Source organism: Bufo gargarizans, chromosome 6, assembly GCF_014858855.1.
Source record: "Bufo gargarizans isolate SCDJY-AF-19 chromosome 6, ASM1485885v1, whole genome shotgun sequence".
NCBI lineage: Eukaryota > Metazoa > Chordata > Amphibia > Anura > Bufonidae > Bufo > Bufo gargarizans.
This window is the reverse complement of record NC_058085.1, coordinates 131,808,398-131,835,642: the sequence shown is the minus strand read 5'-3', so window position 1 is coordinate 131,835,642 and position 27,245 is coordinate 131,808,398. Positions and strand designations below refer to the sequence as shown.

At 48.1% G+C, this 27,245-nt stretch overlaps 1 protein-coding gene across 1 annotated transcript in view; it reads left to right on the top strand.

Annotated features, from left to right (window-relative positions):
* LOC122942046 (guanylate cyclase 2G-like) overlaps positions 1-27,245 on the top strand; it is a 105,894-nt gene that overhangs the window by 36,487 nt on the left and 42,162 nt on the right. Inside the window, exons 7-11 of the mRNA XM_044299539.1 lie at positions 6,242-6,306; positions 6,642-6,808; positions 12,055-12,198; positions 12,368-12,454; positions 12,839-12,943. Of these exons, the coding sequence (XP_044155474.1) occupies positions 6,242-6,306; positions 6,642-6,808; positions 12,055-12,198; positions 12,368-12,454; positions 12,839-12,943 (568 nt within the window). The remainder of the gene's footprint in view (positions 1-6,241; positions 6,307-6,641; positions 6,809-12,054; positions 12,199-12,367; positions 12,455-12,838; positions 12,944-27,245) is intronic.

Below are 27,245 nucleotides of genomic sequence, written 5' to 3'. Positions count from 1 at the left end.
CCCACCACTGGAACAGTCCATTCTCAGATATTTAGGCCACGGCACCCAGGAAGAGGAGAGAGGTCCCATAACACAGAATCTGGCTTCATGTCAGCAGAGAATTAGTCTGCATGTCATAGCAGAGAATCAGGCTTCACGTCACCCAACATTGGAACAGTCCATTGGCATATATTTAGGCCCCGGCACCCAGACAGAGGAGAGGTTCATTCAACTTTGGGTTGCCTCGCAATATAATGGCAAAATGAAAATAAAAATAGGATTGAATGAGGAAGTGCCCTGGAGTCCAATAATATATGGTTAAGGGGAGGTAGTTAATGTCTAATCTGCACAAGGGATGGACAGGTCCTGTGGGATCCATGCCTGGTTCATTTTTATGAACGTCAGCTTGTCCACATTGGCTGTAGACAGGCGGCTGCGTTTGTCTGTAATGACGCCCCCTGCCGTGCTGAATACACGTTCAGACAAAACGCTGGCCGCCGGGCAGGCCAGCACCTCCAAGGCATAAAAGGCTAGCTCTGGCCACGTGGACAATTTAGAGACCCAGAAGTTGAATGGGGCCGAACCATCAGTCAGTACGTGGAGGGGTGTGCACACGTACTGTTCCACCATGTTAGTGAAATGTTGCCTCCTGCTAACACGTTGCGTATCAGGTGGTGGTGCAGTTAGCTGTGGCGTGTTGACAAAAGTTTTCCACATCTCTGCCATGCTAACCCTGCCCTCAGAGGAGCTGGCCGTGACACAGCTGCCTTGGCGACCTCTTGCTCCTCCTCTGCCTTGGCCTTGGGCTTCCACTTGTTCCCCTGTGACATTTGGGAATGCTCTCAGTAGCGCGTCTACCAACGTGCGCTTGTACTCGCGCATCTTCCTATCACGCTCCAGTGCAGGAAGTAAGGTGGGCACATTGTCTTTGTAGCGTGGATCCAGCAGGGTGGCAACCCAGTAGTCCGCACAGGTTAAAATGTGGGCAACTCTGCTGTCGTTGCGCAGGCACTGCAGCATGTAGTCGCTCATGTGTGCCAGGCTGCCCAGGGGTAAGGACAAGCTGTCCTCTGTGGGAGGCGTATCGTCATCGTCCTGCCTTTCCCCCCAGCCACGCACCAGTGATGGACCCGAGCTGCGTTGGGTGCCACCCCGCTGTGACCATGCTTCATCCTCATCCTCCTCCACCTCATCCTCGTCCTCCTCGTCCTCCAGTAGTGGGCCCTGTCTGGCCACATTTGTACCTGGCCTCTGCTGTTGAAATAAAACTCCCTCTGAGTCACTTCTAAGAGAATGGCCTGAAAATGCTAAAAATGACCCCTCCTCCTCCTCCTCCTGGGCCACCTCCTCTTCCATCATCGCCCTAAGTGTTTTCTCAAGGAGACATAGAAGTGGTATTGTAACGCTGATAACGGTGTCATCGCCACTGGCCATGTTGGTGGAGTACTCGAAACAGCGCAACAGGGCACACAGGTCTCGCATGGAGGCCCAGTCATTGGTGGTGAAGTGGTGCTGTTCCGCAGTGCGACTGACCGGTGCGTGCTGCAGCTGAAACTCCACTATGGCCTGCTGCTGCTCGCACAGTCTGTCCAGCATGTGCAAGGTGGAGTTCCACCTGGTGGGCACGTCGCATATGAGGCGGTGAGCGGGAAGGCCGAAGTTACGCTGTAGCGCAGACAGGCGAGCAGCAGCAGGATGTGAACGCCGGAAGCGCGAACAGACGGCCCGCACTTTATGCAGCAGCTCTGACATGTCGGGGTAGTTGTGAATGAACTTCTGCACCACCAAATTCAGCACATGCGCCAGGCAAGGGATGTGCGTCAAACCGGCTAGTCCCAGAGCTGCAACGAGATTTCGCCCATTATCGCACACCACCAGGCCGGGCTTGAGGCTCACCGGCAACCACTCGTCGGTCTGTTGTTCTATACCCCGCCACAACTCCTGTGCGGTGTGGGGCCTGTCCCCCAAACATATGAGTTTCAGAATGGCCTGCTGACGTTTACCCCGGGCTGTGCTGAAGTTGGTGGTGAAGGTGTGTGGCTGACTGGATGAGCAGGTGGAAGAAGAGGAGGAGGAAGCCGAGAAGGAGGAGGTGGCAACAGGAGGCAAAGAATGTTGCCCTGCGATCCTTGGCGGCGGAAGGACGTGCGCCAAACAGCTCTCCGCCTGGGGCCCAGCTGCCACTACATTTACCCAGTGTGCAGTTAGGGAGATATAGCGTCCCTGGCTGTGCTTACTGGTCCACGTATCTGTGGTTAGGTGGACCTTGCCACAGATGGCGTTGCGCAGTGCACACTTGATTTTATCGGATACTTGGTTGTGCAGGGAAGGCACGGCTCTCTTGGAGAAGTAGTGCCGGCTGGGAACAACATACTGTGGGACAGCAAGCGACATGAGCTGTTTGAAGCTGTCTGTGTCCACCAGCCTAAATGACAGCATTTCATAGGCCAGTAGTTTAGAAATGCTGGCATTCAGGGCCAGGGATCGAGGGTGGCTAGGTGGGAATTTACGCTTTCTATCAAATGTTTGTGAGATGGAGAGCTGAACGCTGGCGTGTGACATGGTTGAGACGCTTGGTGACGGAGGTGGTGGTGTTGGTGGTACATCCCCTGTTTGCTGGGCGGCAGGTGCCAACGTTCCTCCAGAGGCGGAGGAAGAGGCCGAGGCGGCAGCAGCAGAAGAGGCCGAGGCGGCAGCAGCAGAAGAGGTAGCAGGGGGTGCCTGAGTGACTTCCTTGGTTTTAAGGTGTTTACTCCACTGCAGTTCATGCTTTGCATGCAGGTACCTGGTCATGCAGGTTGTGCTCAGGTTCAGAACGTTAATGCCTCGCTTCAGGCTCTGATGGCACAGCGTGCAAACCACTCGGGTCTTGTCGTCAGCACATTGTTTGAAGAAGTGCCATGCCAGGGAACTCCTTGAAGCTGCCTTTGGGGTGCTCGGTCCCAGATGGCGGCGGTCAGTAGCAGGCGGAGTCTCTTGGCGGCGGGTGTTCTGCTTTTGCCCACTGCTCCCTCTTTTGCTACGCTGTTGGCTCGGTCTCACCACTGCCTCTTCCTCCGAACTGTGAAAGTCAGTGGCACGACCTTCATTCCATGTGGGGTCTAGGACCTCATCGTCCCCTGCATCGTCTTCCACCCAGTCTTGATCCCTGACCTCCTGTTCAGTCTGCACACTGCAGAAAGACGCAGCAGTTGGCACCTGTGTTTCGTCATCATCAGAGACATGCTGAGGTGGTATTCCCATGTCCTCATCATCAGGAAACATAAGTGGTTGTGCGTCAGTGCATTCTATGTCTTCCACCGCTGGGGAAGGGCTAGGTGGATGCCCTTGGGAAACCCTGCCAGCGGAGTCTTCAAACAGCATAAGAGACTGCTGCATAACTTGAGGCTGAGACAGTTTCCCTGGTATGCATGGGGGTGATGTGACAGACTGATGGGCTTGGTTTTCAGGCGCCATCTGTGCGCTTTCTGCAGAAGACTGGGTGGGAGATAATGTGAACGTGCTGGATCCACTGTCAGCCACCCAATTGACTAATGCCTGTACCTGCTCAGGCCTTACCATCCTTAGAACGGCATTGGGCCCCACCATATATCGCTGTAAATTCTGGCGGCTACTGGGACCTGAGGTAGTTGGTACACTAGGACGTGTGGATGTGGCAGAACGGCCACGTCCTCTCCCAGCACCAGAGGGTCCACTAACACCACCACGACCATGTCCACGTCCGCGTCCCTTACTAGATGTTTTCCTCATTGTTATCGTTCACCACAACAACAAAAATATTATTTGGCCCAATGTATTGTATTCAAATTCAGCTGGATATAAATTTGAGGCCTAGTATTTAGGCGCTGGGTGACAGGTATGGGTTTAGTGACAGAATTAGACTTGGAAATACACAGTTGCGGGTGTGTGTGAAGTTATTCTGAATGACCCTATGTGCACCTTGAATATTATATACCCTTTTAGGGCTAGATTTCAAATAGCTCTGATACAGCAGAAACCACTAAATTTTTGAATTGCTAAATTGTGAATTGTATTTCAACCCAGAACAAGAAATGTGCTTGAACGGACACTAAATAACTCGCCCAGCTCCAGCAGTAACGACAGATTTAGCTGGATATAAATTTGAGGCCTAGTATTTAGGCGCTGGGTGACAGGTATAGATTTACTGATGGAATTAGACTTGGAAATGCACAGTAGCGGGTGTGTGTGAAGTTATTCTGAATGACCCTATGTGCACCTTGAATATTATATACCCTTTTAGGGATAGATTTCAAATAGCTCTGATATAGCAGAAACCACTAAATTAGGAAATTGCTAAATTGGGAATTGTATTTCAACCCAGAACAAAAAATGTGCTTTGACGGACACTAAATAACTTGCCCAGCCACAACAGTACAGCGGTAACGACAGATTTAGCGGGATATAAATTTGAGGCCTAGTATTTAGGCGCTGGGTGACAGGTATAGATTTACTGACAGAATTAGACTGGGATATGGCCAAAAAATAACCACACTATTGCTGGTTAAATGCACTTGGTGTGACAGCTTGACCAACCACACTACTGAGGGTTAAATGCACTTGGTGACGGGCGCAGCTTGCCCCTGATGTAGTATATGGCCAAAAAATAAACAGACTATTGCTGGTTAAATGCACTTGGTGTGACAGCTTCACCCTGATGTAGGCTTTAGCCAAAAAACAACCACACCATTGAGGGTTAAATGCACTTGGTCGCAGCTTGTGCTGGCGCACCACAAGACACAAAATGGCCGCCGATCACCCCAGAAAAATGTGACTGACAAACGGTCTGGGCAGCCTAAAAACAGTGAGCAATTGAGTATCTGCAGCTCAATGACCCACAGCTGCAGATCGATCAATAATCAAGTCCTTTGGAGGAGTTCATCTGCCTAATCTCGCCCTACTGTCGCAGCCGCAACCTCTCCCTACACTGATCAGAGCAGAGTGACGGGCGGCGCTATGTGACTCCAGCTTAAATAGAGGCTGGGTCACATGATGCTCTGGCCAATCACAGCCATGCCAATAGTAGGCATGGCTGTGACGGCCTCTTGGGGCAAGTAGTATGACGCTTGTTGATTGGCTGCTTTGCAGCCTTTCAAAAAGCGCCAAGAAAGCGTCACAAAAGCGCCAAGAAAGCGACGAACACCGAACCCGAACTTTTACGAAAATGTTCGGGTCCGTGTCACGGACACCCCAAAATTCGGTACGAACCCGAACTATACAGTCCGGGTTCGCTCATCCCTACTCATTAACAGTGTTCATATAAAGAGTATCCAGATAAGTAATACTCATATGTCCCGTCTACTCTGCTCGGTGGCCTGGGCTCGCCTCCCACAGTCTTCTTCCTGGGGGGGGGTCCAGCTGCTGGGACCTCTCTCTCTCTCTCTCTCTCTCCAGTCTGCTTGCCAGCAAGGTATCTCCTCCTCTCCTGCTCATACGGCTCTTAAGGGACCAGTGCACACACCCTCAACTTCACCAGCCAGTGCCTGGCAACCGTGTGGTACTCAAAGGCTTTGTACGACTTTGGTGACAATTTTTATTTATTTTTTATGATTGCATTTTACTCATTTTGGGCTAAAAATAATTTTTTCCAATTGGTCTTCTTTATTAATAATATTGAGCCTTTCTTTTACAAAGGGTTAACTGTTTTTCTAGCTGTGTGAATGCTACTTTCACTTGTACTTTGTGCCGGTCATCTAATAACCCTTATCTCTAAACTACTAAAATGTCATAAAGCTTTTTTAAGCCACATTCCTATTAGTAATATAAGAATTGAGCTTTAATGAGTGTTTATCAGGTCAGAGAGCAGAGATAAAGAGCCTGTCAGCTCCCTGCCTGACGGAGCAGAGAGAAAATACAGTAAAGTACAGTTCCAATCTGGGGAGGAGTTAGGGACGCAAAACGCCAAGGGGCACTTACAGCCAGAACGCCGCCCTGGGCACTGGCGAGTCCTCATTTGCATACCATTAAAACCTTAGTTTTTGCAACTTTAGAAATTCAGACTAACAACAAAGGTACCGATATGATCGTGTGTGTGTGTGTGTGTGTGCAAGAAGGCCATATAAGCAGTGTAGAATGTGAAAAGTTGATGACAGACTCCCTTTAAGACTTTACGTTTCAAGTTACCATTGTCTACATCTGTATATTACCAATAGTATCTACGACCCCCAGAGGCTCTATGAGAGCGCTCTAGCGCTTTAACTGGTGTTTCAATAATGACGTAACCCTATTCTTGTCGTTTCTTCAGGCCTACAGACGCCTTCTCGCAAATCAGCTGGCCGGGGACGAATCGTCCTAAAGACCGACCGGACTGTGGGTTCAGTAATGAGCTCTGTAAAATATCCATAACTAGTAAGTATCCTCTACACCCCCCACCACCACCTGCCCCCCATGGTATAAGACTGTCCTGGTATTGGATGAATAGAGGTTTTTCTGAAACGTTCTGTCTGGCTGTGCTATAAATCCTTGAGGCACTCTGTAATGGGATAGTGGCCGTAGAGTCACGGGACCCCCATTCTCCTGATAGGTGAGGGTCTCAGACGTGATACCTGTACCTGTCACAAGTTTATAGCATATCCTTCCACCTCTGAGAGGCTTAAACAGAATTCATGTCGATGATTAACCCATAGTATGCTTGCATGTTTCAGACAGTCCGGTTGTGGGGCTGATCGCCACCCTCATCGTCACCGCTGTGGCTGGGCTCATTATTGTGTTATTCCTCCTTGTTCAGAAGGGGAAACTTAGGAGACAATTTTCTGATGATTCCTGGTGGCAAATTAAGTATGAAGACATCTCCATTCTTAAAGGAAGCAAGGTGAGAAACCAAACAGGGAGGATGTAATAACACTGGTGTCACAAATACAGTCCTAGTATAAAGCCTTTTGGTGCAGAATGTGCCCAATTTATTAAGGGGCACAGACCTCCTAATGAATTTGGCTCAGATAATTAGCTTACATAACTACCGTAGTTCAAAATTGCACACATAATAGTGCTCATTAAACGAATGCCCAGATACAGTTGCAAGAAAAAGTATGTGAACCCTTTGGAATGATAAGGATTTCTGCACAAATTGGTCATAAAATGTGATCTGATCTTCATCTAAGTCACAACAATAGACAATCACAGTCGGCTTAACTAATAACACACAAAGAGTTAAACGTTACCATGTTTTTATTGAACACACCATGTAAACATTCACAGTGCAGGTGGAAAAAGTATGTGAACCCTTTGATTTAATAACTGGTTGAACCTCCTTTGGCAGCAATAACTTCCATCAAACGTTTCCTGCAGTTGCAGATCAGACGGGCACAACGGTCAGGAGTAATTCTTGGCCATTCCTCTTTACAGAACTGTTTCAGTTCAGCAATATTCTCGGGATGTCTGGTGTGAATCGCTTTCTTGAGGTCCTGCCACAGCATCTCCATCGGGTTGAGGTCAGGACTCTGACTGGGCCGCTCCAAAAGGCGGATTCTCTTCTGTTTAAGCCATTCTGCTGTTGATTTACTTCTATGCTTTGGGTCGTTGTCCTGTTGCAGCACCCATCTTTTGTTGAGCTTCAGCTGGTGGACAGATGGCCTTAAGTTCTCCTGCAAAATGTCTTGATAAATTTGGGAATTCATTTTTCCTACGATGATAGCAATCCATCCAGGCCCTGACACGGCAAAGCAGCCCCAAACCATGATGCCCCCCCCACCATACCTCACAGTTGGGATGAGGTTTTGAGGTTGGTGAGCTGTGCCTCTTTTTCTCCACACTATGGGCCAGATTTATCATTAGCTCAGGTCAGAATAATGGAGTGAAAAAGTCCCCAAAAAAGTCCCAAACGCTAAAACTGCGCACAAATTTGCGACTTTTTTCTGCTCTGCACTATGCTCGCCAGTTTTCTGAAAGTGGGCGTGTTTTCTTATGTAAATGAATCTCTAGACAAATTTACTATTGGGACTATTTAAAAAGTCGCAAAAAAGTCGCTATTTCACTCCAGTGAGGACCATGTTTATCTTATGAGACTTTTTCATAAAACGTGCAACTTTTTCGTAAATATGTGCGACTTTTGTAAAGCTGCTTACTGACGGATAAACTGCTACCGTCAAACCACATTTATTACAGTCTTAAAGGGCCGATCATAAATCTGACTTGGCTAAAACTGTCTTTAGCCATATGTTAAAGTGGAGTGAGCTGTCAGAGTCATGATAAATCTGGCCCATAGTGTTGTGTGTTTCTTCCAAACAACTCTACTTTGGTTTCATCCGTCCACAGAATATTTTGCCAGTTCTGCTGTGGAACATCCAGATGCTCTTGTGCAAACTGTAAACGTGCAGCAATGTTTTTTTGGGGGGGCAGCAGTGGCTTCCTCTGTGGTGTCCTCCCATGAAATCCATTCTTGTTTAGTGTTTTACGTATCGTAGATTCGCTAACAGGGAGGTTAGTCTATGCCAGAGACTTCTGTAAGTCTTTAGCTGACACTCTAGGATTCTTCTTCACCTCATTGAGCAGTCTGCGCTGTGCTCTTGCAGTCATCTTTACAGGACGGCCACTCCTAGGGAGAGTAGCAGCAGTGCTGAACTTTCTCCATTTATAGACAATTTGTCTTACCGTGGACTGATGAACAGCAAGGCTTTTGGAGATACTTTTATAACCCTTTCCAGCTTTATGCAAGTCAAAAATTCTTAATCGTAGGTCTTCTTTTGTGCGAGGCATCATTCATATCAGGCAATTCTACTTGTGAAAAGCAAACCCAGAACTGGTGTGTGTTTTTTATAGGGCAGGGCAGCTGTAACCAACACCTCCAATCTCATCTCATTGATTGGTCTCCAGTTGGCTGACACCTCAGCCCAATTAGCTCTTAGAGATGTCATTAGTCTAGGGGTTCACATACTTTTTCCACCTGCACTGTGAATGTTTACATGGTGTGTTCAATAAAAACATGGTAACATTTAACTCTTTGTGTGTTATTAGTTAAGCCGACTGTGATTGTCTATTGTTGTGACTTAGATGAAGATCAGATCATATTTTATGACCAATTTGCAGAAATCCATATTATTCCAAAGGTTTCACATACTTTTTCTTTCAACTGTAAGACTAATAAACAGTGCTCAGATAATTAGTGCACACACAAATAGTGCCCAGATAAGTACTGAACAGATAAATAGTGTCCAGATAAGTACTGATCAGATAAATAGTGTCTAAATAAGTACTGATCAGATAAACAGTGCTCAGATAATTAGTGCACACACAAATAGTGCCCAGATAAGTACTGATCAGATAAATAGTGTCCAGATAAGTACTGATCAGATAAATAGTGTCTAGATAAGTACTGATCAGATAAATAGTGTCTAGATAAGTACTGATCAGATAAATAGTGTCTAAATAAGTACTGATCAGATAAACAGTGCTCAGATAATTAGTGCACACACAAATAGTGCCCAGATAAGTACTGATCAGATAAATAGTGTCTAGATAAGTACTGATCAGATAAATAGTGTCCAGATAAGTACTGATCAGATAAATAGTGCTCAGATAATTAGTGCACAAATAGTGCCCAGATAAGTACTGATCAGAAAAATAGTGTCCAGAAAAGTACTGATTAGATAAATAATTCTCAGATAAGCAATGATCAGATAAATAGTACCCAGATAAGTACAGATCAGATAGTGTCCAGATAAGCACTGATCAGATAAATAGTACCCAGATAAGTACTGATCAGATAAATAGTGTCCAGATAAGTACTGATCAAGATAGTGTCCAGATAAGTACTGATCAGATAAATAGTGCCCAGATAAGTAGTGCACAAATAGTGCCCAGATAAGTACTGATCAGATAAATAGTGCCCAGATAAGTACTGATCAGAAAAATAGTGTCCAGAAAAGTACTGATCAGATAAATAATTCTCAGATAAGCACTGATCAGATAAATAGTGCCCAGATAAGTACTGATCAGATAAATAGTGCCCAGATAAGTAGTGCACAAATAGTGCCCAGATAAGTACTGATCAGATAAATAGTGCCCAGATAAGTAGTGCACAAATAGTGCCCAGATAAGTACTGATCAGATAAATAGTGCCCAGATAAGTACTGATCAGATAAATAGTGTCCAGAAAAGTACTGATCAGATAAATAATTCTCAGATAAGCACTGATCAGATAAATAGTGCCCAGATAAGTACTGATCAGATAAATAGTGCCCAGATAAGTAGTGCACAAATAGTGCCCAGATAAGTACTGATCAGATAAATAGTGCCCAGATAAGTAGTGCACAAATAGTGCCCAGATAAGTACTGATCAGATAAATAGTGCCCAGATAAGTACTGATCAGAAAAATAGTGTCCAGAAAAGTACTGATCAGATAAATAATTCTCAGATAAGCACTGATCAGATAAATAGTGCCCAGATAAGTACTGATCAGATAAATAGTGCCCAGATAAGTAGTGCACAAATAGTGCCCAGATAAGTACTGATCAGATAAATAGTGCCCAGATAAGTAGTGCACAAATAGTGCCCAGATAAGTACTGATCAGATAAATAGTGCCCAGATAAGTACTGATCAGATAAATAGTGTCCAGAAAAGTACTGATCAGATAAATAGTGCTCAGATAAGCACTGATCAGATAAGTAGTGCTCAGATAAGTAGTGCACACATAAAGTACTAAGATAAGTGGTGCAAGCATAAATAGTGCTCAAATATGTAGTGCTCAGATAGGTAGAGCATGCATTGCATTGCCATAAGGAAGTATATTCAGTATGCCAGGTTGCTCAGAATGTCATGCTTCACTTACGCAGTGTCTGGCAGTGCTCACATGAAGGCAAAAAGTAACCAAACAATGCCCAGTTATATCCTTCATTCACATTGAAGTTACAGTATATGACATATTTTTGAGATACGTGTACTTGTTTAAGCTCAGTGTAAGTGGACCCAGTGTCCCAGCAACAATGCCCAGAACATGCCATGCTTTATATAGGGCCCTACAATGCCCACAGAGTGCCATAGTGTGTCCATAGTGTATCCAGTTTAGTATTGTGTCCAGTTAACATTTGCTATTTGCAACTACATCTATCATGCCTACCCTCCCTAGGGGCCCTAGAAGAACACACATAGTGTTCTGATAGGGTAAGATTTGTAAAGCGCTATTAGTGCTAGCTGGCATAGATTTGAACGATCATTTGCGCCTTGTCCCCTCCTGCTATGATGAGCCCCCTTCCCTATCACTTTTGGTAAGTGATGCTAGAAGCAGAGAGTTGCAACTTACAGTATTTTGGAAATATGGGCTTGTGCATTAACCTGTGACTTTCTTACATAAATTGACGACAGCTGTCCTTCCTATCCGATAAAATACCTATACCAAAGAAAAAAAAAATCTTCAGCTTGTATTATGCTCCAGAGCTGCATTCATTATTCTGCTGCTGGAGTTACTGTGTACATACATTACATATTCTGTGAATGGGGACAGAGGAGCTGTAATGATAATGCTTGCTGACGCAATGTTGATGGCAGTGAAGAGAATGCAGCGCTCCGTTCTCTTCAAACAGTTGATTTGCAGGGGTGTCGGGAGCTGGACCCTCACTGATCTGATATTGATGACCTATCCTGAGGTCATCAATATTAGAGACCGGCCAACCCTTTAAATTTGTTTTTTTACACCCCCCCCCCCATTTTCTTACAATTATTCCTTCTAAAGTCTGGCACTGTCACAGTATTGTATGAACGCTGGAGGTCACAGGAACCCGAATGCTCTTCCACCTTAACCTCAGACACCCGATTCCCATTAGTGAAGACTAAATCATGAATGTAATCTCCTCTGGTCGGTGACTTAACGAGGTGTCTCAGAGACGCTCCTTTACGTGCATGAATTAGAGTCCTGCGTGTAAGAGCACTAGCGATGCTCCAGTCTACACCGGGCTGGTTGACGTCACCAGAAGTGCAATATCTCCCTTCTCTGCTATTTGAGACCTTTCATCCAATCCTATGGACTGGCCGTCATTGCTAAACCCTGGATGACCCCTTTAAGGAATATTAATGGCTGTTTGATGGTGGACGTGGGCTTGTCCCTTCTCTCTGCTTTCCACAGATGATTCTTGGGACACCTTTGAGCACTCCATCCAAGGGGCTGGAGAGTCTCGGGTCCAGCGGCAACATTTCCAGCAATCAGAGCTCCGGATTCATGGACAAGCAAGGCAAAGAGATAATTTACTGCACCATCGGTATTTACCAGGTATTGACCCCTCTGTGCATCATGTACTTGTCATGTCCTGTAGTCACAGTCAGAGCTGCATTCACAGATCATATTCTTGGATGCATGATTTTTGAAGTCTGCTCTGGAGGTGACTGGAGCATACCATGGAATAAAATTGAGATAAAGACCTTTGTTCTATGCATTTTAGGGTAATATTGTTTCCCTTAAGTATCTCGCCGACCAAACAGCCATATCTCACATCAGGAAGCCGTCCGTCATGAAGGAATTCCGTATGGTGAGACATTTTTTGTATATGGTTTTTGCAGTCCCATTAGTGATCACTCACATGCTATAGTCACAAGTGGACAAGATTGAGAAGTTCTAAGGCCTCATGCACATGACCGTATTTTGCATCCGTGTTCAATCCGCAAACTATAGAATGTATTGTGGGAGTGAGAAAAATGTGGATTGCACGCGTGGATTGGAAAGTGTCCATATTTTGTGGATCCGTGGTTCCCAGACTGCAATATGGACACAGTGCTGTGGCCTAAGGGTGTGTGTACCTTTAAGAATCTTCAGCTGCATACAATTGTATCCAGTCGTTTCAGCAAGATTTGCAATTGTAGAATTCTCTTTTTAATTGTTTATAAATGGTAATTCTGTGTCCATCACATTCCAGATCCGCGAGCTGAAGCACGAGAACCTGATCACTTTCTTCGGCATCTGCATTGAAGCCCCCAATATTTGTATAGTGACCCAATACTGCAAGAAGGGGAGTCTGAAGGTATGAGAAGCCAAATCCCCTGACATGGCCACAGAGGAGTAAAGGGGTCATGTCAGTGGAGGCAGATTACTCCCTGTTTGTTAGATTGTCCTTGAAGAGGTTACTTCATTGTGATTGGTTACCAGTAAGAGCTGAAAGAGGGAAGAGGAGGAGCTGCCCCTGGCAGGGAAGCCCGGCAATTATCACTGTCAACTACTTCCTGCCCCAGGAACAAAGTGACTGGACTTTGTTATATTTTATCCAGCCACCAACTGGTTAACCTCTATTAGTATAAATTGTAGAAGCAATTAAGTCAGTGTGGATTCTCAAATCACCAAACGGATCACAGCTTGTGGAAATATGATAGACTAGCAGAAGGACCCGGCTTCACACGGGTATATTTCATCTATTTCTTTTAATGTTTCTATGTGTCGGATATTGACAGTATCCATTATAACAGTGACATCTACAGTACCCCGCCCCTTTAACAGTGACCTCCACAGCAGCCTGCTCCCTTAACAGTAACATCCACAGCGATCCCTTTAACAGTGACCTCCACAGCGATACCTTTAACAGTGACCTCCACAGCTGCCGTCCATTTATTAGTGACCTCCACAGTACCCCGTCTCGTTAACAGTGATTTCCACAACACCCCGTCCCCTTAACAGTGGCCTCTACAGCAATCTGCCTCTTAAAAGGGATTCTGTCGCCAAGTTTTGCAAATTAGTCTTGTAGGTGCCCAAGGGGCTATATGAACCTTCCGTAATCTTCCGCATCGCAAGATTACGGCAATCTATCGGTGATGAAAGGAGGAGATTCGGAGGACATAGGCGCTGCTGGGCTCCTTCACAGGTGGGCGTGGCTGGGCACCAGGAAGGTTAGTACAGCCCCTTGGGCACCTACAAGACTAATTTACATATCTCTGAAATCCTTTTTTAAAGAAAATAAAAGCACACAGCCCTATAGGACCGGTATATTGCGGACATGCAAGCGGCGATCTAGACATGCATGTCCGCAGCTCTATAGCCCAAAACAGAATCCCTTTAACACTGACCATAGCGGACCGTCCCCTTAACTGTGACCTCCACAGCAGCCTGCCCCTAGGGTGGCCAGAGGTCTGGTTTTAGGCCAGACAGTCCGGCTTTCAGGGCCTGGACGGACACAGGGATGTCCTTTTGAACAGCTCACTCTCAGACCGCAGCACTGTGCTGTCTGAACGTGAGCTCATTTTTTCAATCCCCGTCGGCTGCAGTGTGGGAGGAGGCGTGGCCTAACCGATTCAGGGGCATGGCTTAGAGGGACCTGGGGGTGGGGTTTTTAAGTCCGTCTTTTGAGGGTGGCCTAAATGGCCATCCTACTTCCCCCCTTAACTGCGACCTCCACAGCACTCCGCAACCTTAACAGTGTCATCCACAGTGCCCTCCCCCTTTAAAGCTGACCTACAGCAGTGAAGAAAAATGGCTGGGTTGTTATGGAAACTTGGTGTAAAACTGTGTGTATGTGGAGACTAAGAACCTGCGAGCTTCTATTGGCTGATAAGGGTCATGTGACCAGGCTTCTATTCCCTAATGAATTTTTTGGGAATATCTCAGGAACGGTACGTGCTAGAGAGCTGAGACTAAAACCTTCCTGGACACCTGATGTACCTGTGTGCCAAATTTCGTGATTCTAAATGCGACGGTGTGGATTCCTTTAGCGGACTGTGGGGATGTGCTCGTGGTAGGCTACGGTAGCGGCGGCAGTATTGAGGCAATCATAGACAGTCTTTGTGATACACTGTGACTTTATTCACACCAACGGCATAACAGGCAATGTGCAGACCACACAGGTGCATATCCACATAGTGCATAGAACAAAAGTCCTTCCATAGAAAATAAACAGCAGGTTTGAGTCACCTTGTTTTGGACAGACCACAGCAGTTCTGCAGGCTTCTAGGCTATCTGCCTTTGTCTCCCTCAGGCCAGAGCCCCTTCGGCTCGTAGCACCACAGGTCCCAGGGCTATCCTTCAATGTGTGCTGCGCCCAGACTCTCCTTCACCAGCACTCACTCTGTCTGTGGAAATCTCCAGCACAGCAAGACACACCCCACCCCCATCATCAGCAGGCTGGGTTCTTAAAGGCCCAGCTCCACCAAAAACCTGGGCTGGCCGTGGGGAACAGTAAGAACCGGCCCGGACACGCTGCGCCAGCAGCATTCGCCGCTGTAACCGCAATGATCCGGTTCTTACTCCACCGAGGCCAGGACCTCTGGTGGCACGTATCGTCCGTCCATTATTATTCCGGGGACTCTCCTACATATCCCCCCCCTTTGTTCACCCCTGAGGGCTTGAACATACCGTTCAAGCCTGAGGGGGTGAACACACGCACAGCAGTGTACCCGGGACAGGGCATCTGCGTTCCCCTGTAAGCGGCCGGCCCTGTGCTCAACAGTGAACTTAAAGTTTTGGAGGGACAAGAACCACCTGGTAACCCGAGCGCTCCCCTCCTTAGCCCGACTCATCCACTGGAGAGGGGAGTGGTCGGTCACCAGACGGAACCTTCTCCCCAGAAGGTAATATCTGAGAGACTCGAGTGCCCACTTGATGGCGAGGCACTCTCTCTCCACAATGCTATACCGGGTTTCTGCTGGGGTAAGCTTGCGGCTTAGAAAAACCACGGGGTGCTCTTCCCCGTTGAGCTCTTGGGAAAGCACAGCCCCTAGTCCTACTCCCGAGGCATCTGTTTGAACTACAAACTCCCGCTTGAAGTCGGGCGTCACCAGAACTGGGGACTCACATAGGGCCGACTTCAAACGGGAGAACGCCTCCTCCTCCTTCTCCCCCCAGCGAACCATCACCGACTTTCTACCCTTCAAGAGGCCGGTTAACGGGGCTGCCAAGGTGGCAAAATGGGGAATGAACCTCATGTAGTACCCAATCAGGCCCAAAAATGACCGTACTTGCTTGGACGTACGAGGCCTGGGCCAATATTGGATTGCTTCAACTTTATTTACTTGGGGCCTAATGACTCCGCGTCCAATCACATACCCCAAATAGCGAGCTTCCTCTAGTCCCACCGAGCATTTTTTTGGGTTGGCAGTTAACCCCGCCTTCCTTAGAGAATCTATCACTGCCTGAAGTTTTGACAAATGACCCTCCCAGTCTGGGCTAAACACGACTATATCATCCAGATACGCGGAGGTATACTGGTGATGGGGCTTGAGGACGACATCCATCAGACGCTGGAACGTAGCCGGAGCGCCATGTAACCCAAAAGGCAACACCCTATACTGAAAAAGCCCCTCCGGGGTGACAAAGGCCGTCTTCTCCTTTGCCGCCTCCGTCAGAGGTACCTGCCAGTAGCCCTTCGTGAGATCTAGGATCGAAAAATACCGGGCTTTTCCCAGCCGCTCGATCAACTCGTCTACCCGAGGCATGGGATAGGCGTCAAATTTTGATACCTCATTCAATTTCCTAAAATCATTACAGAACCGTAATGAACCATCCGGTTTGGGAATAAGGACAATCGGGCTAGCCCACTCGCTCTTTGACTCTTCTATGACCCCTAGACGTAGCATCGATCTTACCTCCTGCGAAATGGCCTGTCGCCGAGCCTCCGGCACTCGGTATGGTCTTAGGCGGACTTTCACCCGGGGCTCGGTGATGATGTCATGCTCGATCAAGGTGGTACATCCAGGAAGGTCAGAGAATACGTCCCTATTCCGACTAACAAATTCTTTCACCTCTTGTGCTTGTTTGGTCGACAGTCCGTCCCCTATCGTCACCCCAGCGGCGTTCTCCGGAACACCTGGTGACCCCGGGTCACTCCCTGACGTCCCGACAGAGGGCGGGCTGTCTGCAAACAAATTCTCTCTGTCTCTCCAAGGTTTTAGTAGATTCACATGATATACCTGTTCGGGCTTCCGCCTCCCTGGCTGGTATATCCTGTAATCAACTGGGCCCACCTTCTCCTTAACTTCATAGGGTCCTTGCCACCGGGCCAAGAATTTACTCTCGACCGTGGGCACGAGTACAAGAACTCGGTCCCCCGGGTGAAATGTCCTTACCCGGGCGGTTCGGTTATATACCCGACTCTGGGCCAGTTGTGCCGCTTCCATGTGCTCACGGACGATCGGCAACACGACCCCTATTCGGTCCTGCATTTTTCCTATGTGCTCTATCACACTTTTATGAGGCGTAGGCTGTTGCTCCCATGCTTCCTTAGCGATATCCAGTAGCCCACGGGGATGTCGCCCATATAACAACTCAAAGGGCGAGAACCCCGTGGACGCCTGGGGCACCTCCCGTACCGCAAACAAAACATAGGGCAACAGTAAGTCCCAATCCCTCCCGTCCTTAGCCACGACTCTTTTTAGCATGGACTTCAGGGTCTTATTAAACCGTTCTACTAACCCATCGGTTTGGGGATGGTAGACGGACGTGTGCAGGTGTTTAATATTTAATAGCTTACACAATTCCTTTGTTACTTTGGACATAAAGGGTGTCCCCTGGTCCGTCAGAATCTCCTTTGGTATCCCCACCCGGGCAAACATACTCATGAGCTCTTTAGCTATTACCTTGGCCGACGTATGGCGCAATGGGACCGCCTCCGGATAGCGAGTGGCCTAGTCTAACACTACCAGGATGTGTTGGTGACCTCGGGCTGACTTAATAATGGGGCCTACCAGATCCATGGCGATCCTTTCGAAGGGCACCTCTATAATGGGCATAGGTACCAGTGGACTGCGATAGTGAGGTTGGGGGCTAGTCAGCTGACACACTGGACAGGACTGACAGAACCTCCGGACTTCCTCATATATCCCAGGCCAATAGAACCGTTGTAGAATTCGCTCCAGCGTTTTCTTAACCCCTAGATGACCACCCAACACATGCGCATGCGCTAAATCCAAGACCATTCGCCGGTAAGGCTGGGGCACCACCAGTTGTTCCACCACCTCCTGCCTCACCTTGTCTACCCTATATAACAGGTCCTGGTTATAGGCCAGGTGAGGAAATACGGTATCGGCGCCGGGACGCTGGGCAACACCATTAACCACCGACACACCTTCTCTAGCCCGCAATAACGTCGAATCCTGGAGCTGTGCGGTCCCGAAGGTTTCTCGGGGTACCTCCAGATCCAGGATGGACGAACTTTCTACTGTCTCACCCGCCAATACTTCTAGGGGAAACCGGTCAGGGTTACACTCTACCTCCTCTACGGTGACCCCTACAGCTGGGGTCCCTGCCTCGGGGTCCTCGGGCTCGGGACCTGGACATTTTCCTTCCCCATAGGTAGGCAACCCGTTCCTCCATAAAGTCCAGAACAGGGGAAAGTCCCTCCCCAATATTGCGGCATAAGGGAGCCGTCTCCCCACCCCGACGACATGTGGTACCTCCTTTCCACACACTGCCAGGGTAACCTTAGTGGTGGGATACTCCCTGCGATCCCCATGTATACAGACAATGGTACGGGTTCGCCTTTCTGGGAGTTTTTCCGTTACCAGCGACTCATGGACCAGAGTTACCAGGCTCCCAGAGTCCAGCAGGGCCTGCACGGAGTGTCCATTAACAACGACATCACACACCGGAGGGTTGTCCGCCGCCAGCAGGGGGTCAGCTATATACACCGGTTGGGCATAAAAAGAGGACCGGCGAGCGAACCCGCAGTCCATGGGTTCGGATGCCCTAGGGCAGTTGGATGCCACATGTCCCCAGTCCTGACAATGCCAACATCTGATCCTCGCAGCCTCCCTCCTCCCCAGGGTATTCCTCCCACGGACTGGAGATCCACTCCCCTCCTTATGTGGTGGGATCCCTTTTTCAGGATCCCGGGTCGGCAACGGGGGCTGACGTGACTTCGGTAGTACCGCTGAGTCCCGCACCAAATCCTGAGTGGCCATATACCTCTCCACCAGGCTAACCAGTTGTTCCAGGTTGCCTGGATCGCCTTGTCCCACCCAGCGCTGTATGGCTCTCGGGAGGGTACGCACGAACCTGTCGACCACGACCCTTTCAACCATCTGAGAAGTGCTCAATATTTCAGGCTGAAGCCATTTTTTTACTAGGTGAAGTAAGTCATAGGCTTGTGACCGGGCGGGTCGGGACTCGGCAAACACCCACTGATACACCCTGTGCGCTCGCACATAGGTGTTTACCCCCAACCTGGCCAACACCTCAGTTTTTAGCCTCTCATAGTCCTTGGCCTCATCGCAGCTGAGGTCAAAATAGGCCTTTTGTGCGTCCCCCACCAGAAAAGGCGCCACCACCTCGGCCCACTGCTCCAACGGCAGCCTCTCTTGCTCCGCGGTTCTTTCGAATACCATCAGGAATGCCTCTATATCATCTCCCGGACCCATTTTCCTCAGGGCGGATCGGACTTTGTCCCTGGCGGTAGACACAGTCGGGGTTGTCGCAGTTGAAACTCCTTGCAGGGATGTTCGCACCGACTCTTGCATGGCTACCAGCTGCTGCATTAGGAGATTGTTTGTTTGCTGCTGTGCACACATAGCCTCATCATGTCTTTCCTTCTGAGCCTGCAATGCCTGTTGCTGCTGTACATTACTCTGAATCAGGTGCTTAATGGCCTCCTCCATCTTGTCAGGAACCATAAAACTTGCAGGCCTGATATATGACATGCAGTCCAACACAACTTTTGCCTCAGGCCTGCCTCACTGCAGGAATGCCCGCTCCAAGCCACCAATTGTGGGGATGTGCTCGTGGTAGGCTACGGTAGCGGCGGCAGTATTGAGGCAATCACAGACAGTCTTTGTGATACACTGTGACTTTATTCACACCAACGGCATAACAGGCAATGTGCAGACCACACAGGTGCATATCCACATAAAACAAAAGTGCATAAAACAAAAGTCCTTCCATAGAAAATAAACAGCAGGTTTGAGTCACCTTGTTTTGGACAGACCACAGCAGTTCTGCAGGCTTGTAAGCTACCTGCCTTTGTCTCCCTTTGGCCAGAGCCCCTTCGGCTCGTAGCACCACAGGTCCCAGGGCTATCCTTCAATGTGTGCTGCGCCCAGACTCTCCTTCACCAGCACTCACTCTATCTGTGTAAATCTCCAGCACAGCAAGACACACCCCACCCCCATCATCAGCAGGCTGGGTTCTTAAAGGCCCAGCTCCACCAAAAACCTGGGCTGGCCGTGGGGAACAGTAAGAACCGGCCCGGACACGCTGCGCCAGCAGCATTCGCCGCTGTAACCGCAATGATCCGGTTCTTACTCCACCGAGGCCAGGACCTCTGGTGGCACGTATCGTCCGTCCATTATTATTCCGGGGACTCTCCTACAGGACATACATACACTCAGCTTTATATATTAGATAGAGATACAGTAGATATATATGAGATGGTGATAGAGAAATAGAAACAGTTGCATGCAAAAGTTTGGGCACCTGGGTCAAAATTACTGTTACTGTGAACAGTTAAGTAAGTTGAAGATCAAATAATCTCCAAAAGGCAAAAGATGACACATTACAAAACTTTTGCATTTTAAGCAAAAGCTATTTTTTTTTCTCCATCTTTTACATTTTCAAAATAACAAAAAAGTAAAAGTTTTGCTTCGGGTCCTCTGCATGGTTAGTATAACAGCTTGTAAATGCTTTTTGTAGCAGCCGAGAGTTTTTCAGTTCTTGTTGGGGGGGATTTTCATTGATTCTTCCTTGCAGACGTCTTCCAGTTCTGTGAGATTCCTAGGCGTCTTGCATGCTCTGCTCTTTTAAAGTCTATCCACAGATTTTCAGGTCAGGGGACTGTGAGGGCCACGTTGGTAAAACCTTCAGCAGATCAGGGGACTGTGAGGGCCACGTTGGTAAAACCTTCAGCAGATCAGGGGACTGTGAGGGCCACGTTGGTAAAACCTTCAGCAGATCAGGGGACTGTGAGGGCCACGTTGGTAAAACCTTCAGCAGATCAGGGGACTGTGAGGGCCACGTTGGTAAAACCTTTAGCAGATCAGGGGACTGTGAGAGCCACGTTGGTAAAACCTTCAGCAGATCAGGGGACTGTGAGGGCCACGTTGGTAAAACCTTCAGCAGATCAGGGGACTGTGAGGGCCACGTTGGTAAAACCTTCAGCAGATCAGGGGACTGTGAGGGCCACGTTGGTAAAACCTTCAGCAGATCAGGGGACTGTGAGGGCCACGTTGGTAAAACCTTCAGCAGATCAGGGGACTGTGAGGGCCACGTTGGTAAAACCTTCAGCAGATCAGGGGACTGTGATGACTATGGTAAAACCTTCAGCAGATAAAGGGGACCGTGAGGGCCATGGTAAAACCTTCAGCAGATCAGGGGACTGTGATGGCCACGTTGGTAAAACCTTCAGCAGATCAGGGGACTGTGAGGGCCACGTTGGTAAAACCTTCAGCAGATCAGGGGACTGAGGGCCATGGTAAAACCTTCAGCAGATCAGGGGACTGTGAGGGCCACGTTGGTAAAACCTTCAGCAGATCAGGGGACTGAGGGCCATGGTAAAACCTTCAGCAGATCAGGGGACTGTGATGACTATGGTAAAACCTTCAGCAGATAAGGGGACCGTGAGGGCCATGGTAAAACCTTCAGCAGATCAGAGCGCTGTGAGGACCATGGTAAAACCTTCAGCAGATCAGGGGACTGTGAGGATCATGGTAAAACCTTCAGCTTGAACCTTTTGAGATCTTCTGTTGTGGATTTTGAGGTGTGTTTAGGATCATTCTCCATTTGTAGAAACCATCCTCTTTTCAGCTTCACCTTTTTTACAGTTGGTGTTATGTTTGCTTCCAGAATTTGCTAGAATTTCATTGAATCCATTCTTCTCTTTACCCCTAAAATGTTCCTGGTGCCATTGGCTGCAACACAACCCCAAAGCAGGATTCATCCACCTCCATGTTTAATGGTTGGAGAAGTGTTCTTTTCTTGAAATTCTATGCCATTTTTTCTCCAAATATAAATTTACTATTTGTGGCCAAAGACTTCTATTTTAACCTCATCTGTGCATAGGACTTGTTTCCAAAATGCATCAGGCTTGATTAGATGTTCTTATGCAAATTTCTGACACTGAATTTTGTGGTGAAAACACAGGAGAGGTTTTCTTCTGATGACTCTTCTATGAAGGCCATATTTGTGCAGGTGTCGCTGGACAGTAGAACAATGTACCACAACTCCAGATTCTGCTAAATCTTCCTGAAGGTCTTTTGCACTCAAGCAGGGGTTCTGATTTCCTTTCTAGCAATCCTACGAGCAGTTCTCTGAAATTTTTCCCCTCACCCATGATGGCACCCTGTGCGACTCAGGACCTCCCATCAGGACAGGAAACCTGAGAAGATAAATAAAAAAAGGACACACCCCCACCTAACACCAGTTCAGGTTTCCTGTCCTCCGGAGAAGCAGCGCAGCAGGCTTGCTGTAAAGACATACCTCAAAGAAGCACCAGCGCTGGGGGGGGGGTCTGTGGCTAGAACCGTGGGAAGACCTATCCCTGGGGAGCGGTAGTTCTGTGGCCGTGCCGGAAGCCGCTCCCCACAAGTCTGCCTGCGCCTGCACTCTCCCGGTCCTGCGGGGAGCCGCTGTGGCTGTGTTCAGGCGGCTCCCCGCGCTCTCCATACCCGATTCCAAGATGGCGCCAGTGCGTCCGTGCGCATATGCGTATGCGCGGGGCCGTCCTTCACTGATGACGTTGGGGGGGCGGGGCTTCTCCCGGCGCACAGGATCCAGAAGTAGAGTGCCGGGGCGCGTCTTTTAAACTACAAATGCGGCGGCAGGCAGCCAGCGGGGGCACACCACTTTTTGATGTGCTGAAGTAGTGATCCTGCTCACAAGCATGTCGGAGTCTACAGATGGACGCGCTGAACCCCAGGAACCCTTGAGGCCTGCAAGTCCGGTACTGGTCCTAAGGACGGGGAAAGGAAAACTTTCATTATGGGTGAGATCGTTCCTTTTATTTACTAATGAAGTGTTTTATATGATTGATTTTAGATCTCTAAGCCACCTAAAAAGTCATCTTCCAAGACAAAACACAAAGAGTGTGCGGAATGTAAAACGTCCCTATCTGCATCTTATCAAAAACCTTTATGCTCAGCGTGTATAGATGAACTGGTAGCGGAGCAATCCCAGACCCTTACTAGATCCATGAAGTCTTTAATCAAGGCATCCTTCAAGGCATTCAGTAAAAGCCGTGCCAGGTCCCCAGATAAATCCACAGAGTACGACAGTATAGAAATGGACTCATCCGACAGTGAAGTCAGAGAATCCGGGCAGTTATTTTCTAGCAATTCGGACTCCTCGGACGACGATTATTCAGGGAGGTCCTTCTTTTCCCCTGAGGATATGCAGCCGTTACTAAAAGCGGTCAGAGCAACTATGCAGTTGGAAGACATTAAGCAGACCAGATCGGTTGCGGACCAGGCCTTCCAGGCATTAGGCCCTAAAAAACATAGGGTTTTTCCTATTCATGAAAACATGCAGGCAAATATTAAAAGAGAGTGGAGAAATCCTGACAGAAAATTCTTCATACCCTCCTCTGTGAAAAGGAAATATCCTTATGAGGAAAAGGTCTCCTCAAGCTGGGATAGGGCCCCTACGGTAGATGCTCCAGTCGCCAAAATAGCAAAGAGATCTGCCCTCCCCTTTGATGATCTGGGTTGTCTTTCGGACCCGTTAGATAAAAAAGCAGACATATATCTAAAACGGTCGTGGGAAACTTCTACTACTTGTCTTAGACCTGCAGTTGCAGCCACTTGGGTATCCCGGTCCCTGAGACTATGGATTGACCAGCTAGAGACACATCTTAAAGAGAAAAAGTCTAGAGAAGAGCTCTTAGCTTCTCTTCCCACCTTCTCAAAAGCGGCGGATTTTTTAACAGATGCATCTACTGATGTTATACGCTTTGCCACCAAATCCTCAGCCATGACAAATGCGACAAGAAGAGCCATTTGGCTTAGATCCTGGAAGGGTGACCAGGGGTCTAAGGCCAGACTCTGTGCCCTTCCGTGTGAGGGTGATAGGTTGTTTGGGTCCTCTCTAGACGACATCTTGGAGAAGGCCTCTGACAAGAAAAGAGGATTTCCTGTCCCTCAGAAGAATCCCTTTTTCGTAAACCCCAGCAGGGTTTTAGAACCCAGAGGGGCAAGCCATACGACAGGAAAGAGAGGGATAGGTTTCAAAGAAAAACTCGCGGCTTCCTTTTTAAATCCCAGGATAATAAACCAAAAGACAAGCAGTGACGCCAATCTCCAGGTTGGGGGAAGACTCTCTTCCTTTCTCCCGGCTTGGTCAAACGTCACCCAAAACAAGTGGGTTTTGGGAGGGATAGCAGAGGGATTCAGGTTGGAGTTCCTCTCCTATCCCCAAGTTTTTTTCACCCGCACTCCAACTCCGAAAGATCCTCTAAAGTCCACAGTTTTAGAGGCAGAGATTCAGTTATTATTGGACAAAGGAGTAGTTTGCCAAGTTCCAAAGAAAGAGAAGGGCAAGGGGTTTTACTCTCCACTCTTTTTAATAAGAAAACCCAGTGGGTCTTTTTGGATGATTCTGAACCTGAAGCGTCTAAACAAGTTCCTGAGATACAAAAAGTTCCGGATGGAAACTATAAGGACAACTATAGAACTGTTACACAAAGATTGCTGGATGGCAAGTATAGACCTAGAGGATGCTTATTATCACATCCCAATTCACTCTTCCTCACAAAAGTATTTGAGAACGGCAGTTTAAGTGAGGGGCCAACTTCTGCACCTGCAATACAGGGCCATCCCGTTTGGGGTCTCTCAAGCCCCGAGAATTTTCACAAAGGTTGTGGCGGAGATGGTGGCATTCCTTCGATTGTCCGGGATAGTATTAGTACCCTATCTGGACGATTTTTTGTTCAAAGCCCAGACAAGGGAGCAGTTACAGACAGAACTGGTTCTGGTGTGCCCTCTGTTGAAGGATCTGGGGTGGAAGATGAATCAAGAGAAGTCTTGTCTAACCCCTTTTCAAATTTGCACCTTTTTAGGAATGCAGCTAGATTCCACGGCTCAGAAGACCTTCCTCCCTCAGAAGAAAGGGTTTTCAAAAATAGAACATGTTTGGATCCTTTTCCGTTCCTTACGATGATCCATCAGAAAGGCGATGGCAGTGCTGGGGCACCTGACGGCTACAATTCCCGCCGTACCATTTGCTCAGATCCACACAAGACCGTTACAGTCTGATATCTTAAAGAATTGGAATGGTCTCCCACAAACGCTAGAGGAAAAATTTCATCTCTCCTCCGGAGCAAGGTATTCTCTCCTGTGGTGGACGTCCGAGAAGAACCTTTCGGCAGGAATGCCTTGGTCCTTCATAGAGCCCATACTGATAACGACAGACGCCAGTCCGTGGGGTTGGGGAGCTCACTCAGATGGAAAATACTGGCAGGGAAGATGGGATTTAAGAACCCGGGCCTGCACGTCAAATTACAAGGAGCTCAAAGCAGTAGAAAGAGTCCTAAAGGTGGCAGTTCTAGATGTCTCAAACAGAAAGTTGGTCTTTTACTCTGACAATTCAACGACAGTGGTCTATATAAATCATCAGGGCGGAACAAAGATACCATCCCTAATCTTCCTCTGCCAGGAGATTTTCAAAATAGCAGAAGACAGAAACCTGGTCCTATCCGCAATACATCTGAAGGGGAAAGAGAACACTGTGGCCGACTTTTTAAGCCGAGTAGAACTCAGTCAGGCAGAGTGGAATCTGAACAAGGAGATTTTTTCCCAGATTGTGTCAAAGTTTGGGGCCCCAACTATAGACCTCTTTGCCACTCGGAAAAACAGGAAGACAGAGAGATTCTTCTCCATAAACTACACAGAGAATCCTACAGCGGTAGACAGTCTGGCTCAGGACTGGAGCCAGGAACTCGGCTATGCCTTCCCGCCTATTTCCCTAATTCCACAGGTACTGAAGGAAGTACGGAGGGAAGGAGCCACCATAATCCTGGTAGCCCCAAAATGGCCCAAGAGAGTCTGGTACTCCACCCTCTTAAGTCTAGCCAGAAGCCCCCCCTGGGTGATCCCTCCAAGGGAGGATGTCCTTTCCCAGGGGCCCGTATGGCATCCCAATCCGGGGATTCTTCAATTGGCAGTATGGAGATTGACAGGGACATCTGGTTGAGGAGAGGGCTTTCTAGCAAAGTTGTTTCCACCCTTCTAGGCAGTAGAAAAACTACACCAGCCAGGAAGTATAATAGGGTTTGGAATGTCTTTTCTTCCTTTCTAGGTTCTAGCCTTGATCCATTTAGTCCTCCAGAAATCCCTAAGATTTTAGACTTTTTACAAGCAGGTTTAGACAAGGGACTCAAGGCCTCCACCTTAAAAGTACAGGTGTCGGCTTTGAGCTACTTTTTTGACTACCAATTAGCAATTCACCCTTGGGTCAAACGTTTCCTTTCTGCCAGATTCCGTCCTTCTGTAAGACCTCTTTCCCCTCCTTGGGACCTGAACAAGGTCTTGACGGCCCTAACCGATAAACCCTTTGAGCCCTTATTGGAGATCCCAATTGACATCTTGTCCATTAAAATCGCTTTCCTCCTGGCTATTAACTCTGCTAGGAGGATCTTGGAGATCCAGGCCTTCTCTGCTTATCCACCTTATACTGTCATCCAGGATAACCAAATAGTTATCAGGCCCCTGCCTTCTTTGCTTCCCAAGGTTGTCTCTGATTTTCACAGGAGCCAGGACATTGAGTTACCTTCCTTTTTTCCTAACCCCTCCAATAGTACGGAAAAAAGGTTTCATTGCCTGGATGTTAAGAGATGCTTGTTGGTTTACCTAGATGTTACGGCTCCTTGGAGAAAAGACGAAAACCTCCTGGTCCAGTATTTAGGAGGGAATAGGGGGAAAAAAAGCATCCTGCGGGGTTATTGCTAGATGGGTGAAGAAGGCCATAACTAAGGCTTATATCTCCTTGGGTCTCTCCCCTCCTTCAGGTTTCGGGGCCCATTCTACTAGGGCAGTGTCTACTTCGTGGGCTGAAAGAGCTGATGTGTCTTTAGCTCAGATTTGTAGGGCGGCTACCTGGAGCTCCCCCCATACCTTTCTCAAACATTACAGATTGCAGCTCCATTCTAATGCCTTATTCGGGGAGAAAGTCCTTCAGGCTGTGGCCCCCCCCTAGGTTCTACTTATAGTTTATCTCGCACAGGGTGCCGTCATGGGTGAGGGGAAAACAACATTGCTTACTGGTAATCGTTTTTCTCGATACCCATGACGGCACCCGATTGTCACAGAAGGTGTACAGGAAACTAGAAGACCCAAAATGAAAATCCGACTGACTGGATCCAAAACTAAGGAACAAAAGGGAGAGCCCTGCATCAGACCTGGCTCTCTCCCTAACTGCTCAGCCTATGC